The 16,954-nt window shown below is 36.5% G+C and overlaps 1 protein-coding gene across 1 annotated transcript; it reads left to right on the forward strand.

Moving 5' to 3' along the window:
* Positions 1-6,959: 6,959 nt before the first annotated feature.
* On the forward strand, positions 6,960-10,397 carry LOC108345901 (pentatricopeptide repeat-containing protein At2g15690, mitochondrial). Its single transcript, XM_052866752.1, has 2 exons — positions 6,960-9,110; positions 9,610-10,397. The coding sequence occupies exon 1, from the start codon at positions 7,334-7,336 to the stop codon at positions 8,999-9,001; it is 1,668 nt and encodes a 555-aa protein (XP_052722712.1). The 5' UTR covers positions 6,960-7,333; the 3' UTR covers positions 9,002-9,110; positions 9,610-10,397.
* The last annotated feature ends 6,557 nt before the right edge of the window (positions 10,398-16,954 follow it).

Raw genomic sequence — 16,954 nt, forward strand, 5'->3', positions numbered from 1 at the left:
AAATGAATATTTCTATAGTTAAACTCATTGATGGCCTATATGTTTCAGATTTTTCCTCCAATGTGCCTACTGTCATTTTTGTTAACAATGTTGCAAAAAATATTGGCCTATGGCATCTAAGATAAGGACATCCTTCTGATATTAGATTGCATAGTCTCAAACTTAAATACCCTTTCATTGTTCATCATCCCACATAGATATATGATACTTGCCATCGTGTCAAACAGAAAAAGTTACCTTTTCATGATAGCAATTCCAATTCAATGAACATTTTTTTTATCTTATTCACATGGATATATGGGCCCTTGTAATGTTCTTTCTATGCGTGGTTTTAAGTATTTTTTAACTATTGTGGATGATTTCTCCCAATATACTTGGTTGATACCCATGACTGATAAATCAATTGTTAGAAAAACTATCACTGATTTTATTACAAATGTAGAAAATCAGTTTTCTACCACTATAAAAACCATCTGCATTGATAATGGAATTGAATTTGCCATGCATAACTTTTTCTCTCTTAAAGGTATTAACCATCAAACCACTTTTAATGAAACTCCTCAACAAAATGGCATTGTTGAGTAAAAACATTAACATTTGTTAAATGTCACTCGCTCCCTCTTATTTCAAGCTAATTTACCTACTATTTTCTGGTGCTTTACTGCTGAATATGCTACCCTATTAATAAACTGCATGCCTACTCCTTTACTTCACAATGATACTCCATATGAAAAATTGAATGGAAAACTTTATGATATATTTGTTTTACGTGTGTTTAGTTGTCTTTGCTATGCTTCCACCTTAATTGCTCACAGGAAGAAACTGGATGCAAGGGCTGTTCCTGGTGTTTTTCTTGGCTTCAAACAACACACAAAAGGTTATCAATTTCTTAATTTACAAAATCATAAGATAGATATCTCTTGTAATGTGATGTTTCATGAAGATTGTTTTCCATAAGTTCCTCTTACAATAATACTCATGATTCTAACTTTCTTTCCCTACCTATTCCACATAATTATCATCATGATTATGATAATGTTAATTTTCCTAATAATCGTGTTCTTGTACCAAATCCCAATGATCCCATCACGAACACTGATGAGGACACCACAGACATCCAATATACTACTGATCTCGACCCTACTAATGCCTTCAGTGATGATATCTCCAATGTCCATGAACACAATGACATCATCAGACGTTCAACCCGGTCCAAACGTCCTCCTCCATACCTCACGGATTTCCAAACTAATAACATTACTAGATATCCTATTACTGATTTTATTTCTTACAACAAGCTCTATTCTGATTTCAGGCACACCATTCTATCTATTTCCTCCACAACTGAACCTCGCACCTACAAGGAAGCGTCTAAAATACCTTAGTGGACCCAAGCCAGGCATGATGAACTCAAAGCTTTAGAAGACAATAAAACGTGGATCATTACTGACCTTCCTCCAGGAAAAACCGCTATTGGATGCCATTGGATATATAAAATAAAACATAAATTTGATGGGACCATTGATAGATTCAAAGCCCGCCTTGTTGCTAAAGACTACACTCAGCTTGAAGGTCTTGACTACTTTGAAACTTTTGCACCTATTGCCAAATTAACTACCTTACGTCTTCTCCTTGCCATTGCTGCCTCTAACCAATGGATCTTAAAGCAACTTGATGTCAATAATGCATTTCTGCATGGAGACTTACATGAAGAAGTTTACATGCAACCTCCTCTTGGCCTTCCTACTCACAAGCCAAATCAAGTTTGCAAACTTCAAAGATATTTATATGGGCTGAAACAAGTTGGCCGACAATGGTCTGACAAACTTTCGACTTTTCTTTTAACAAATAGGTTTAATGTTTCGATAGGTCCCTATTTTCGTCCAGAATCTCAAATAGGTCTCCTTCTTTTTCGGCGTCTCAATTGGGTCCTTATTTTTGTAAAATTGAATCAAATAGAGGCTTGCCGTCAAATTGAAAAAACGTCGTTAAGAAGGGTGTTACGTGGAATGCTGACAGTATACACGTGTAAGGGATGACATACGTTCTAATGCTGATCACTCTCTCTTTCTGAAACATGATACCTGTTATACTACTGTGATCTTAATCTACGTGGATGACATTGTTCTTTAGGGAAACAACGCTACCGAGATACAACACATCACCACTTCTCTTGGTAATCTCTTCCACATCAAAAACTTGGGTGATCTCACTTACTTTCTCGGTTTGGAAGTTGCCCGGAATAGTTCTGGCATTCATCTCTGTCAATGCAAATACACCCTTGATCTCCTTACAAAAGTTGGAATGCTAAATTCTGCCCCAATGCCCACACCTATGGCACTTCCCTCTCGGTTAACCAGTCAAGGAGACCTCCTCATTGATGAAGACGCATCATCCTACCGCAGACTCATCGGATGCCTTATATATCTCACAACACCAGACCCGACATCACTTTTTCTGTTAACAATCTCAGCTAGTTTGTCTCCGCTCCTACCACCCTATACCAATAAACTGCCAATCGCATCCTTCGATATCTCAAAGGCAGTCCTGGTAATGGCATATTCCTCCCAAACAAAAGCATAAATCAGCTCAAAGCGTATAGTGATTCCGACTGGGCTACCTGTCCTGAATCCCAAAAATCCATACTGGATATTCCGTTTACTTCGGTAATTCTATCATCTCTTGGAAATCCAAAAAACAACAAACTGTTTCTAGAAGTTCTTCAGAAGCCGATTATCGGGCTCTAGCCACTGTCACTTGTGAGCTACAATGGTTGACCTATCTCCTTCAAGATCTTCGCATATCCATTGTTCAACCTGCTATTGTCTATTGTGACAATCGCTCTGCTATTCAGATTGCTTCAAATCAGGTGTTCCATGAACGCAACAAGCACATAGAAATAGACTGCCACATTGTAAGAGACAAAATCAACAATGACCTCTTGAAGTTGCTTCCCATTTCTACAACTCAACAAGCAGTTGACCTCTTCACGAAACCTCTTGCTGTAGCTACGTTTAAATACCTTCATTCCAAGATGGGTATGACTGATATCTACTCCCAGCTTGAGCGGAGATGAAAGCTGTTACTATTGGGCCTGTTTTGGAAGCCCAACCCACTTCCTTTTATCTTTCCTTTTTCTTTGTTTTTTTCTTCCCTTTTAATGTACGCTGCTACTCTTCTGACTGTGCTAGGGATTTCTCAGCTTTCAATTCACTGTGTTTTCTTTCTCTTTTGGGTGTACGTTTCCTGCACTTCATCTTCTTTCTTCTTCTTTATCAATGCTTTATGCTTTCTTCATCATATATCTTGCTGCTTTTACCTTCATCATGTTTTACTTTGTAAGTTGCATCTATTGTAATAGCCTTTACAATTTTATGATGTAAAAGTGCTAGACATTCATTCTATTCATAGTAAAAGGTTAATAACAGGTTGGTTCAGTAATCGGTAAGGTTTTTATGCTTTTAAAAATGTGAATATAATTATATTTTGTATGCCACGAGCGAAAATGGTTCTTGGTGAATGAAGTTGGGAAAATGGAAAAATAAAATTACACCATTTGTAGAGGACACTTTTCTGCCTTCAAATTTAATAAAGATTTTTGTACTGTTTTGCAGGAGATAAGACACTTGTGCTCTTATCTTATTGCCCTGAAGAAGGCTTCAGTAGAAAAAAATGCGTAAAAGTGTTCTTGTTATACTCTTTGATATCTCTTGTTTTGGTGAAGTTTGATATTTTTCAATACGCATGCAGTTTCAATCTCCCTTGAGTTGGTGAATTTATTGATTTGCATGTTGTCATCTTAATTTCTTCATGACTTCCTATATTCACATGTTAGAGTCCTTCATGACTATTTTGTCACAATGATCCAATTCTGTAAATATCTCAACCAATTTTCAATAATATTTAGTTAAGATTCTTTTATTTTATTTTGAAGTGAATGCCCTTTCATTCATAACAAACATATGTATCTCATGAAATGCTTTTTACAAAAACATTCCAAATATCAAGGCCAATGGATAAGAAAGATAAATTTTCATGATTGACTTCATATAGATTAGTAACCATTTTTTCTTTGGTTTTTAGTATTCCATTTTTCATATCCTATCGCCAGTGGAGAAAACTTGGAGCTGCAGGTATTTTTTTTGAATTATTCTGCAGTATCTTGATAAGTTTGACCCTTCAACATACTATGAAGTTATAGAGTTTAGGTAAAAGATGAGGTTCTCAAGATTGTTTGATTGTACGAAAATACGTAAGAGCACACCTATTTATCTCCTGGCCGATTTGCATTTAAATTGCACAGTCATAGTTGGTTGTCTGTGCCATTTGCCCATAAACATTCTTGTTTTGGGTATGAATAATTCATAATTATGATTGATCAATTACAAGTTCTTTATGAGCGATTGAGACAAATTTATCGACATAAATTATCTCACTTATTCGGGTACAAAATTATTCTTGTAAATTGAGACAACCATTTATGATGTAGTTGTGTTGAACACGGTAGGTTTGTCACTACAGTGTATCCCTGAATGAACTTTTAAGTTATATTTTCAAACTCCATCAAATACAAAAGTCTTATTTCTCAATTCATGTGGTCAATAGTCTTTTTAATGAAGATATCATGTATGTGTGGCCTGAATTTCTTTTTCCATTTAAAATCAAGGAAACTAGAAGAAAGGTTGTGTCGTGATTTGTTCTGGTTGTTCTCAGAGGTTAAAGAAACCAAACTAATTAATTTTCAGACATGAAAAACTATAAGCTGTAGTAGTTACTTATACCTTAAATTGCCTTGTTGATTCATGAATATTACCTTATTTTGGTTCGCTTCAAATGCTGTGATCAGGTCAGTGGAGTTGCTTTCGATTCATGTTGGTCATCACCAAATTCAAATGACAACGGAGAGAGCGTTATGTTAGAATAAACAAAACATTTTAAGTTTTTCAGTTACAGGCAGTTCAGTTTATGAGTATAAAATGCTGTAAATCATACTTTTACACTTAATAAAAATTCTGAGAAATAATACAGTACTTGTGAGTATCTCTGTAAGTGCCTTGTTGTTGATCTCTGTGTTTTGCTCCGGTGTACGGAGGTTCTGATCATTTGTGGTGGAGGTGGAAACCCTAGCAGAGCTCTATGTTCTACCTTCTCTCTAGAACGTTTATTTCTCGTTTTCTCTCTCTTGATTACGTGGTACACTCCTTTTAAAGTCAGAAGATATTTATTTGGGGTTTTTTCGATTTTGCCATTAAGTCTAATCCGTTATGTATCGTTTTGGTTCTGCTGGTCAGGTACTCAGAAAAAATGTTTTAATTCTATAAATTAGAAATTTAAAATAATTATTTAAAAAATTAAAGATATGAAATTTAAAAATAGTAGTTTATAGAATCTAAAATCTAAAATCATATATTCTATAAAGATTAAAAAGAATAATTTCAAATTTTATGAATTAAAGAATACAAGAATATAAATCAAAACTTACTAAAATTTAAATGAATTAGGAACTGAAGTTAGCAAATAATAAATGTAGCTACATTTTAAAGTTATCTGATCTTGCTCCGAAGATTGGTCTCGGGAAGCTTTATTCATCAAAACGATTGAACTTTGTAATTATTTTTAGGTTTAATAGGTTCGGAGGTCCCTATATTTGTGGGTTCGTTTCAATTGGGTCCTCTAATTTTGGAAGTGATCAATTGGGTCCCTAATTTCGGTCAATTTGATTCAATAATAGCATTTTCGTTAAATATAGATGGCATCCAGGTGACACCGTTTGAGCTGTATAGATGAATTTTTAACATTTTTAATTGTTAAATATATTAATAAATGAAAATATAATTAGAAATTATTAAAAATATTAAATTAGGTCGGTGATGGAGACTCAATTGATCACTTCCAAAATTGAAGGACCCAATTGAAACGAACCCGCAAATATAGGGACTTCCGAACCTATTAAACCTTATTTTTAATATACAATTTTATTAATTTTAATTTTAAAATATAATTTAGGATAAAATAAAAACATAATTATATATATATATATATATATATGGAAGAAAGTAATCTATATTTATTCCTTTTCTTGATATTTATCTTTATTTTTTAATTTTATCGTTTAAATAAAAGTTTTTTAAATTAAAATAATTATTTTACCAATTTTACTATTTAAATGAATTTTTTTAAAATTTTGTAGTCGAAAAAGTTTTGATCTATATAAAATAAGAAACAAAAGTTTTGATCATATAAATCGAAAAAGAAGCTATACATATTTGTAGTCGTTATTTTTACTTTACGTTGCTGTCACTTGAACAAAATAAAAACACTGTCGGCATTGTTGTTCCCATTGTGCTATCGTGTCAATGTTAAAAACCATTCCTGGAACAATTTAACTAATATAGCTATCAATTCGCATTTAATATATTTTTTGATTGCGTCTTTAGGTATACATACTTTTGATTATTTGGCTTAATTTAAATTGTCTTTTTTACTTAAAAAAAATTTACCATTGTATTTAGAAAATTCACAATTTTAGTTATTGTTTCATCAAATCAAATATTTAAATTTTAATTTTTTTTCTAAAGTTCGTTATTTATTTATAGATATTTCCCTGTGAGCATTTGCAAGCCCTCTTAATAAATCATTTAATACAAAATATCTAATTACTTATTAATAAAGAAATGAAATTTTTATAAATTAAATTTTATAAAATATTTTTTATATTTTTTATAGTGATTCTATTGAGCTAAAACTATTGTCTTACTACTTGATATTAGACTATGTATTGTGAGGATTTGAAAAATATTTAGAGAATTATTGAATGATCTCTTTGTGTATTTTGCTATGTTTTTCATTAGAATTAAAAAAATTTAATATTATGTGATGATAAATAGTAGATATGATGATTCAAGTAATAATGACTAAAAGTACTTACTAAATTTCTAGAGAAAGGTGATATTATTCCACCATGTAGTTGAAGAATGAAACGAAGCAAGATTTATTCCATTCGTGCTTCCATAGCTTTTCTCTCTCCTCCACGGCGCTCTCCTTCATTATTTCGCTTCATTTGCGTGGCGCGCCTCAGTTGCCACATCTTCATCTGTGATTCGCGCTCTCGCTCCGCCACATCAACATCTTCTCTCGCGAGAGCATTTCTCCCTCGCAGGAACCTCATCTTCGTTTTCGTATCTTCTGCTTCTCACGGCCTAGAGAAACTTCATTTCTCTTCAAGTACGTCTCGCGCCTCAAGGTATTTCTTCTACTTCACGAGTTCATTCGAAGCACCAAACCCTAGAACACCTCTTCCTTAGGTTTTCTTCCATTTTCTCCGCGTACAACAATGCTTTCTTCCTCCTTCAAGCTTCGGACACACCTTATCCATGGCAACTACTACACCCAAACCCTAACCACTAAATTTCTAAGCACCTCTGCTCTTCCACACCATTATCAAAGATTCCCTTCCCACCAAAACCAACAACAATCACCTTCTGATCCTACACACTTTCAGCCTCAACAATGGCAGCAACATCAGCCTCAACATTTCAATCCACAGACCAATCAATTTCTTCATCATAACCATCAACCTCGTCAACATAATGTGCCTCCTCCACTTCCAGAACATGGCCATGATCAGTGGAATCCTCAATCCCCAACCCATCAAAGCCCTAATTTTCAAACTCCCACTTCTCAAAATCCTAACTTACGCCCATCCACTTCCCCCAAGCAATGGAACAATCAAAACCCTGCTACCCCGAATCCGTGGAGCCCTAGGACTCAGGGGTTCCCAAACCCTAACCAATTCCAAAACCCTAGTAACCAGCTGAACAACAATCAAACATCTATTCAAGGACAAGCCTCCCCTGCTCTTCCACCGCCACCTCCTTCAATCACTGATTTAGCACTTTTGTGCAAGGAGGGTAATGTTAAAGAAGCAATAGAGTTGATGGACAAAGGGGTCAAAGCTGATGCTGGTTGCTTCAATCTTCTGTTTGACTTGTGTGGCCAATCCAAGTCCCTTGAAGATGCTAAGAAGGCCCATGACCACTTTCTGCAGTCTTCTTTTAGGAGTGATCTCATGCTCAACAACAAGGTGATTGAAATGTATGGGAATTGTAAAAGCATGACGGATGCTCGTAGGGTGTTCGATCATATGCCCAGCAGGAATATGGATTCTTGGCTCTTGATGATGCGGGGTTACGCAAATAACACCAATGGGGATGATGCCTTGCAGTTGTTTGAGCAGATGAATGAACTGGGTTTGGAGATTACTTCAGAGACTTTGCTTGCTGTGTTGTCAGCTTGTGCCAGTGCAGAGGCTGTGGAGGATGCTTATGTACATTTTGAGTCAATGAAAAGCAAGTGGGGAATAGAGCCTGGGGTGGAGCACTACATGGGGCTTTTGGATGTTCTGGGACAATCTGCATATCTCAATGAAGCTGAGGAGTTTATTGCCAAATTGCCATTTGAGCCCACTGTAACTGTATGGGAGAAACTGAAGCATTATGCTCGGGTTCATGGAGACGTTGATCTTGAAGACTATGTTGAAGAGTTGATGGTTAGTCTTGACCCATCAAAGGCTGTTGTGAATAAGATCCCCACTCCACCTCCGAAGAAGTATACTGCAATTAGCATGCTTGATGGAAGGAACAGAATTATTGAGTATAAGAATCCTACTCTTTACAAGGATGATGAAAAGTTGAAGGCCTTGAGTGGGATGAAAGATGCGGGATATGTTCCTGATACAAGATATGTTCTTCATGACATTGATCAAGAAGCAAAGGAGCAAGCCTTGCTCTACCACAGTGAACGTCTAGCAATTGCCTATGGCCTTATTAGTACTCCACCAAGAACACCTCTTAGAATCATCAAGAACCTTCGTGTCTGTGGTGACTGCCACAATGCCATCAAGATCATGTCCAGGATTGTTGGGAGGGAATTAATTGTTAGAGATAACAAAAGGTTTCATCATTTCAAGGATGGAAAATGCTCTTGTGGGGATTACTGGTGAAATCTTTACTTGAAATCTTCCAGTAGCATGGATATATCATTTTCTATCCCCTCATACCGGAAAACAGATGTGCGCCCAAGCTTTAAATACTACTAGGATGGAACATGAAGTATGTAATATGCATTGATTTAGTTTTGAATTTCTAAATTTGGTTGTTTGTTTCTTTTGTATAGTTAGCCATTACAGTTTTCTTTTAGTTGCATTAATTCCTCATCTTAGCTTAGGTTTCTTTAGCTTAGAGTCTTTAATTCTTTCCTTTTAGTTTCATTGTTTTCTTTTAAAGTGTCCCCACCTTGCAATAAGTAGTTAGTTAATAAATAAAAACAGGACCTAATTTTACATTTTCTAAACTTAATTTTTGCCAAGTCTGCTGATTGATTCCCTGGTCAGCCCTTTACTTCATTAGTGGGGATTTGGTTCTGTTGACATTTTGCACGACGAAAAAGCCTTTCAACAAATGGTGCCGTTGTGAATTAAGTTTAGGAGTGTAAAGTTAGCCTTGTATCCATATAGCTTGTATAGTTTTTCTCTTTCATAGATTTTAGCTTGAGTTTTGTAATAGAGGTCTTAGTGGTCTGATTGGTGTTCTTCTAATGTGCATTCGATAGGAAAATGATACTCGAACAACTTAATTTGATAACATTTAGACACATCACACGTGTCGGCATGTGAGCGGTCCATGTTTTGATGGGAAAAGCTGCTGAAATTTGAGAAAAGCTGCTGAAATGTGACGTGGCAAGGGACGGGCAGAGTAGAAGTTGGGTTTCAAATTTGACATTGATTTTCGAACTTTGTAGAGAGAAAAACGGCGCAAACATTGGGTCGGATGCTGTGACCTAGACAGAGAGACGAGAGAGTTGGAGAAAGGGTTCACGAGCAAGAGAGAGAGACGGAGTGCTTGCCGGAGTGTCGCCGTTCAACGTTGAAGGCCGTGTCGGAGAGATCGAACCCTCCAGCCCGTTCCGTTTCACGGCGCCGCAGGTCCGACGTGGAGCGCTCGACGCGAACACGACATCGTGTTTCGTCCGTTCCGGCCCAGCGACTAAGGGAGGCGTTGAAGGTGTCGCTTCGTCCCAGGTGGTTCCATCCCTGTCCTGGAGTGCTGCCGGAGTGCCGCGGGAGGTTCGTCGGAGTCTCGCCGGAGTGTGGGCTGTTCGGTGGACCAAAAAGAGGGGTTTTCCGGGTTGTCAGTCCCACCCACACCTTAGGCAATCGTCTCTGTTCCAACCGCCACACGTCGTCTTCACTTAAGGTTGGTTTATTTTTTGCATTTTTCAGTGGAATGAATGTTTAATACATGGATGATGTTTGTGGATGGATTTGGTTATGTATGAAACGTCTCCCAAGTGGATGTTGTTCTGTTACTCATTTTTATAAAGTTCTTTGGTTAATCTTACATTGTTGCTGTATAAGTACTTGGTGAGAAGTCATCATTGGTGAGAAGTCATCACAGTATTAATAAATCAAATTTAATAATTGTCAAATTGATTACCTCCAAGGACGTTTAAACGGAATAACCAAGTTGTACAACTGTGTTCGATTTACATTCAATAAATTATCATCCTCAGTGTCATGATGTAGTGGCACAGTGCATACAACAGGTGCAATATCCATAACGTCCTCAACGTCCTCCTTCTGTCCTTCGTAACAACCACCCACATCAGTATACCTGAATGTTTGAAAACATTGGCCTTCCCCATCTGCCCCACCATCACCATGAACATCACCATCCTCTTCTTTACCATCATTCCCTTTGTCATCATCTTCTTTCCCAACACCTACCAATGTAGCCAAAGTTTCTTAAATCTTTATCCATTGCAACCATTTTTCTTTGGTTGTCTTCAATTTTCTTCATGACCACATCTTCCCAACTTAACCCTAACTCATCTCCATCATCTTCCGCTATTGACCCTTCTTCCAAATGAAGGGCCGCACAAATGATTGAGTTCCGACGGTCCTCCTCCCGCAAAAACCACTCCCAACATATCTATAAACATCCTTATATAAGTAATCATTTAATAACAAAAAACACAATTCATGTACTACATATCATAAAAATGTCAATTAAAATAACACCTAACTTACCTCTTTCCGTTTAAACAAGTCCTCTATTTTGTTAGACCTTAACTTAAGCGAACGCCAATTCATTATTCGCGGGAAGACAATGTCATGTGCACCGTCCGCTAAACCCAAACGTTCAACCGCCCATACCTAAAAAACAAATATTAACCAAAACATTAATCATATAATAAACAAATTACGGCCACATCAAACGTAATAAAATTTTAAAATTCTTACCTCCAACACTGCAACATTCCCACTAAGACCTAGGTCCCTTATGTCACGTTGCCTTATCTTCCTTGACGCATTTCCTAAACTATTTATCACAAATGTATGCACAGCTTTTGCCCAATTATATTCGTACAAATTATCAATGTTATCTAATACTGTAAAAGACATGTTACTAACTGCCTTTGAATGTCTAGGAAAGTAGAAAACAATAAAACAAACTAAAATATACAAACGACAAACACAATCATCATCCGTGTCATTATTTTGTATTAACAACTTTATCCTATGTATGACATCTTTTAGAGTGAATGACTTTGACGAAAATTGATGACAAACAACAGCATCAAAGTTATCTTTAAAATTTACATCTAAACCACCAACACCCAACCCTAAACCCATGCAAACATCGACGATTGTAAATGGTATCATTCTTTGCTTCAAAACAAAAGATTCGTTGCGGCTAACCCAACGTCTAACCATTTCCTTCAACAAAGGAGTGCAGAAGTCAATTCGACTGTTCATATAAACACACCACTTGAACAGTCGAATTGACTTCTGCACTCCTTTGTTGAAGGAAATGGTTAGACGTTGGGTTAGCCGCAACGAATCTTTTGTTTTGAAGCAAAGAATGGTACCATTTACAGTTGCTGATGTTTGCATGGGTTTAGGGTTGGGTGTTGGTGGTTTAGATGTAAATTTTGATGATAACTTTGATGCTGTTGTTTCTCATCAATTTTCGTCAAAGTCATTCACTCTAAAAGATGTCATACATAGGATAGAGTTGTTAATACAAAATAATGACACGGATGTTGATTTTGTTTGTCGTTTGTATATTTTAGTTTGTTTTATTGTTTTCTACTTTCCTAGACATTCAAAGGCAGTTAGTAACATGCCTTTTACAGTATTAGATAACATTGATAATTTGTACGAATATAATTGGGCAAAAGCTGTGCACACATTTGTGGTAAATAGTATAGGAAATGCGTCAAGGAAGATAAGGCAACGTGACATAAGGGACCTAGGTCTTAGTGGGAATGTTGCAGTGTTGGAGGTAAGAATTTTAAAATTTTATTACATTTGATGTGGCCGTAATTTGTTTATTATATGATTAATGTTTTGGTTAATATTTGTTTTTTAGGTATGGGCGGTTGAACGTTTGGGTTTAGCGAACGGTGCACATGACATTGTCTTCCTGCGAATAATGAATTGGCGTTCGCTTAAGTTAAGGTCTAACAAAATAGAGGACTTGTTTAAACGGAAAGAGGTAAGTTAGGTGTTATTTTAATTGACATTTTTATGATGTGTAGTACATGGATTGTGTTTTTTGTTATTAAATGATTACTTATATAAGGATGTTTATAGATATGTTGGGAGTGGTTTTTGCGGGAGGAGGACCGTCGAAACTCAATCATTTGTGCGGCCCTTCATTTGGAAGAAGGGTCAATAGCGGAAGATGATGGAGATGAGTTAGGGTTAAGTTGGGAAGAAGTGATCATGAAGAAAATTGAAGACAACCAAAGAAAAATGGTTGCAATGGATAAAGATTTAAGAACTTTGGCTACATTGGTAGGTGTTGGGAAGGAAGATGATGACAAAGGGAATGATGGTAAAGAAGAGGATGGTGATGTTGATGGTGATGGTGGGGCAGATGGGGAAGACCAATGTTTTCAAACATTCAAGTATACTGATGTGGGTGGTTGTTGCGAAGGACAGAAGAAGGACGTTGAGGACGTTATGGATATTGCACCTGTTGTATGCACTGTGCCACTACATCATGACACTGAGGATGATAATTTATTGAATGTAAATCGAACACAGTTGTACAACTTGGTTATTCCGTTTAAACTTCCTTGGAGGTAATCAATTTGACAATTATTAAATTTCATTTATTAATACTGTGATGACTTCTCACCAAGTACTTATACAACAACAATGTAAGATTAACCAAAGAACTTGTATAAAAATGAGTAACAGAACAACATCCATTTGGGAGACGTTTCATACATAATCAAATCCATCCACAAACAACATCATCCATGTATTAAACATTCATTCCACTGAAAAATGCAAAAAATAAACCAACCTTGAGTGAAGACGACGTGTGGCGGTTGGACCAGAGACGATTGCCTAAGGTGTGGGTGGGATTGACAACCTGGAAAACCCCTCTTTTTGGTCCACCGAATAGCCCACACTCCGGCGAGACTCCGGCGAACCTCCCGCGGCACTCCGGCAGCACTCCGGGACAGGGACGGAACCACCTGGGACGAAGCGACACCTTCAACGCCTCCCTAAGTCGCTGGGCCAGAACGGACGAAACACGATGTCGTGTTCACGTCGAGCGCTCCACGTCGGACCTGTGGCGTCGTGAAACGGAACGGGCTGGAGGCGATCTCTCCGACACGACCTTCAACGTTGAACGGCGGCACTCCGGCAAGCACTCCGTCTCTCTCTCGCTTGTGAACCCTTTCTCCAACTCTCTCGTCTCTCTGTCTAGGTCACAGCATCCGTCCCCAATGTTCGCGCCGCTTCTCTCTCTACAAAGTTCGAAAATCAATTTCAAATTTGAAACGCAACTTCTACTCTGCCCGTCCCTCGTCACGTCACATTTCAGCAGCTTTTCCCATCAAAACGTGGACCGCTCACATGCTGACACGTGTGCCGTGTCTAAATGTTGTCAAATTAATTTGTTCGAGTATCATTTTCCCATTCGATAAGCATGGATCATTCCTCTGCATATGGTAATTACTTTTTCCCTTATAATGCTCAACCACAAAGATTTGACCTGTTCTGTGAGCCTTTTTTTGAGCATTCCCTGCAGCAACCACCACCCTGTTTTCAACCTTATGGTGAGCAGCCATCCTGGCCTATGCAGCAACAACTGCCACATTCATATTGGGACCAGTATGCTGAACCAGAGCAGGAGAATTTTCAGTCAGTACAGCCATGGCAGGATCAATTCTGTGATCAATTGCAGCAAGGCATGCCATCATCTGAACTTCAAGGACTGACCACTCAACTGGCTCAGTTGGTAGCTGCTGTCAACAAGTTGACATGGAAAGCTGAAGAGGAAAATGATGCAACAATTAAAGAAACACCATTGGAGGCACCTGCTTTCATTGAGAGTCACACTTTCGAGAGCTTAACTACTTCAGCCATTGCAAGCTCTACACCACAGTGTTACCAAGATGCAGATCAGCTTTGGCAGACCCAATTTCATGAATCAGAGCAGCAAGTGGCATACACTTCAGATTGTATGGCCTATATGTGGAAGGTGGCAGCAAAATTTGCTAGAAATGACTCCGATGAGGTAGTTAGTGAGAAAATATTGCAGGTATATTCTGAACTTGATATTAATGCTTTTGAATTGTTTAAACTTGAACCCATAGAGCCTGTTTTGGATTCTTTTACTGGTACACCTGTGCATACTCATATTTTAGCTTCACTATTTTCCATAGAGCACATTGACATATCTGATAGTCACCATCTTTGCACTGACATGGAATTCTATGAAAGTTTTAATGATGCAGCTGCTGACTTGGAGATTGGTAAGGTGATTTTTGAGGAGCCACAACAGGTTGATTCTAAAATTGAACTTCCTGTCTGTTTGGGTGAGGTGCAGAATAATTTTGATGATCTTGTGCATGTTAAATCTGAGAAACCCTTGCCTGATATTCTTGCTATTACAGTTGGTAATTCTGAATTGGTGGATGAGATTTTTGCTGTGAATCATACAAACACACCTACTGATGGGTGTTCTGACTTGAATGCATTGTTTTTTGATGACCTGCTTGAGGATCTGATAAGTGCCTCTGATATAAATGAACATGTTTTTATGGATACACATGCTCACTTTGAATTTGATGTTAGTGCAGCAAAGTTAAACGAGCAAGAAGCTGCAGAGACAAAGGTAGTCCTGGTGGAGGCAAGAGATGATGTCAATACTGCTCAAGGAGTTTGGAACTTTCAGAATCAGCAACAATTGCAACAGGAGTCGTGGTTGATGCAGCAAAGTGCTTGGAAAGTGCAGAACCAACTGCCAGCCTTAAATGGAAAGCTATTGTTGCTGCAGTGGAGAGCTGAGAAAGAGCAATTCAATGCAACCTTGGAGGCAATGCATAAAGTGGATGAGCAAAATGGAGAAAAACGAATACGATCCTTCTTTCCCTTTCTCTTAAATAGTAGTTATAGGTCTTTTATAGTAATTAGCATAGTAATAGGTAGTATCATAAATAGTAGGATAGATAATATGTTGTTCTTCATAAAAATAAAGAAAATTAATTTTGATCTGTGGCCAATTTGAATAAGTTTTCTTCTTCTTGTAGCTTTGTAGTTTTAGTTTTCTTTTTCCAGTTCCGTACATGTATATTTTGTGTTCAAGTGGGATTAGCTTTTCAGTTCTGATTTGTACAATTATTGTTCTTTAAATTCTGTTCTGTATAAATTTCTAGCTGATCCATATGTTTCTGTGTTGTATCTGACCTTCCTCACTCACATTGAGGGCAATGTGCCTCTTAAGTGTGGGGGTGAGAGGGTATAGTTAAATTTTTTCTTTACTTTGTTGCCATGGATAAAGTGTGTCCGAAGCTTGAAGGAGGAAGAAAGCATTGCTGTACGCGCACGCTGAATCAATGGAAACGTCAAGCAGGGTCTTGGAGGGGACTGCGGATTTGTTAATCGGAGGAAAAGCTCTTCGGCTGCTCGTTTTCGTTTTGGGCCCTTGGTTTTTAAAAGATTATGGATCAATACATATTTTATTCACTTTTACTTCTTGCATCCCAAAATTTCTTTACGCGGTATCCACCCACTTACCTCTTACAAGGTCCACGGTAGATTAATTCAGAGGAGAAAAAAATGTCTAAAAACATGTTAAAGAAAATATTTCGATAGTTGTGAATTAATATAATTGTGAATAATTGATATTTAATAAACTACAAAACATTTCAGTTCAGTTGTTTGTATATAGGTAAACTAACTCAAAAACTTCACCATAAACTTTATATATATATATATATATATATATATACTTATAAACTAACTGAAATTTCATATTTTACCCTTTTATAACATTATGGAATTATGAACTTGCTTCTTTTAATAAAGTACTAAATAAATAAATTAGAAATGAATAATATTACTTTTCCAATATTATTGTCATTATTTTAGTTTTAAATGAAAATGAATATACTTAAATGTTTCTTTCTCTAATAAATAAAAGAAGAACCAATAGAAAAAAAAAATTATGACCTTCGTTCAATGGATTCAAATACGTTTTTTTTGCCTTTCTTTTTAGATCAAACTCAATGTTAGTTCCTATGCTTTAAAATTAGATTAATTAGTTCTCAAAGATTAAAAGTATGTAAACTTAATCCTTTTATGGTAAGAAAAAAAATCATTACTAAATATTAAATTTAAGTATAATAAAGAACACATCATTTATGTAAATGTAATTCTTTTATGAACTTTGTGATGAATACAAATTGTCATTTAATATTCAATTCAATTATAAAATATTTAAAATCACTTTTTTAAAACATGAAAGATTTAATTTACCAATTTCAAAGTATAAGGATGAATAGAAAACAATTTAGTGTAAGAAAATTGACAACTATTTGTTGATAACATTAATGTAATGCAATAATAATATAATATTAATTCAAACAA

Source organism: Vigna angularis, chromosome 8 (genome assembly GCF_016808095.1).
Source record: "Vigna angularis cultivar LongXiaoDou No.4 chromosome 8, ASM1680809v1, whole genome shotgun sequence".
Lineage (NCBI taxonomy): Eukaryota > Viridiplantae > Streptophyta > Magnoliopsida > Fabales > Fabaceae > Vigna > Vigna angularis.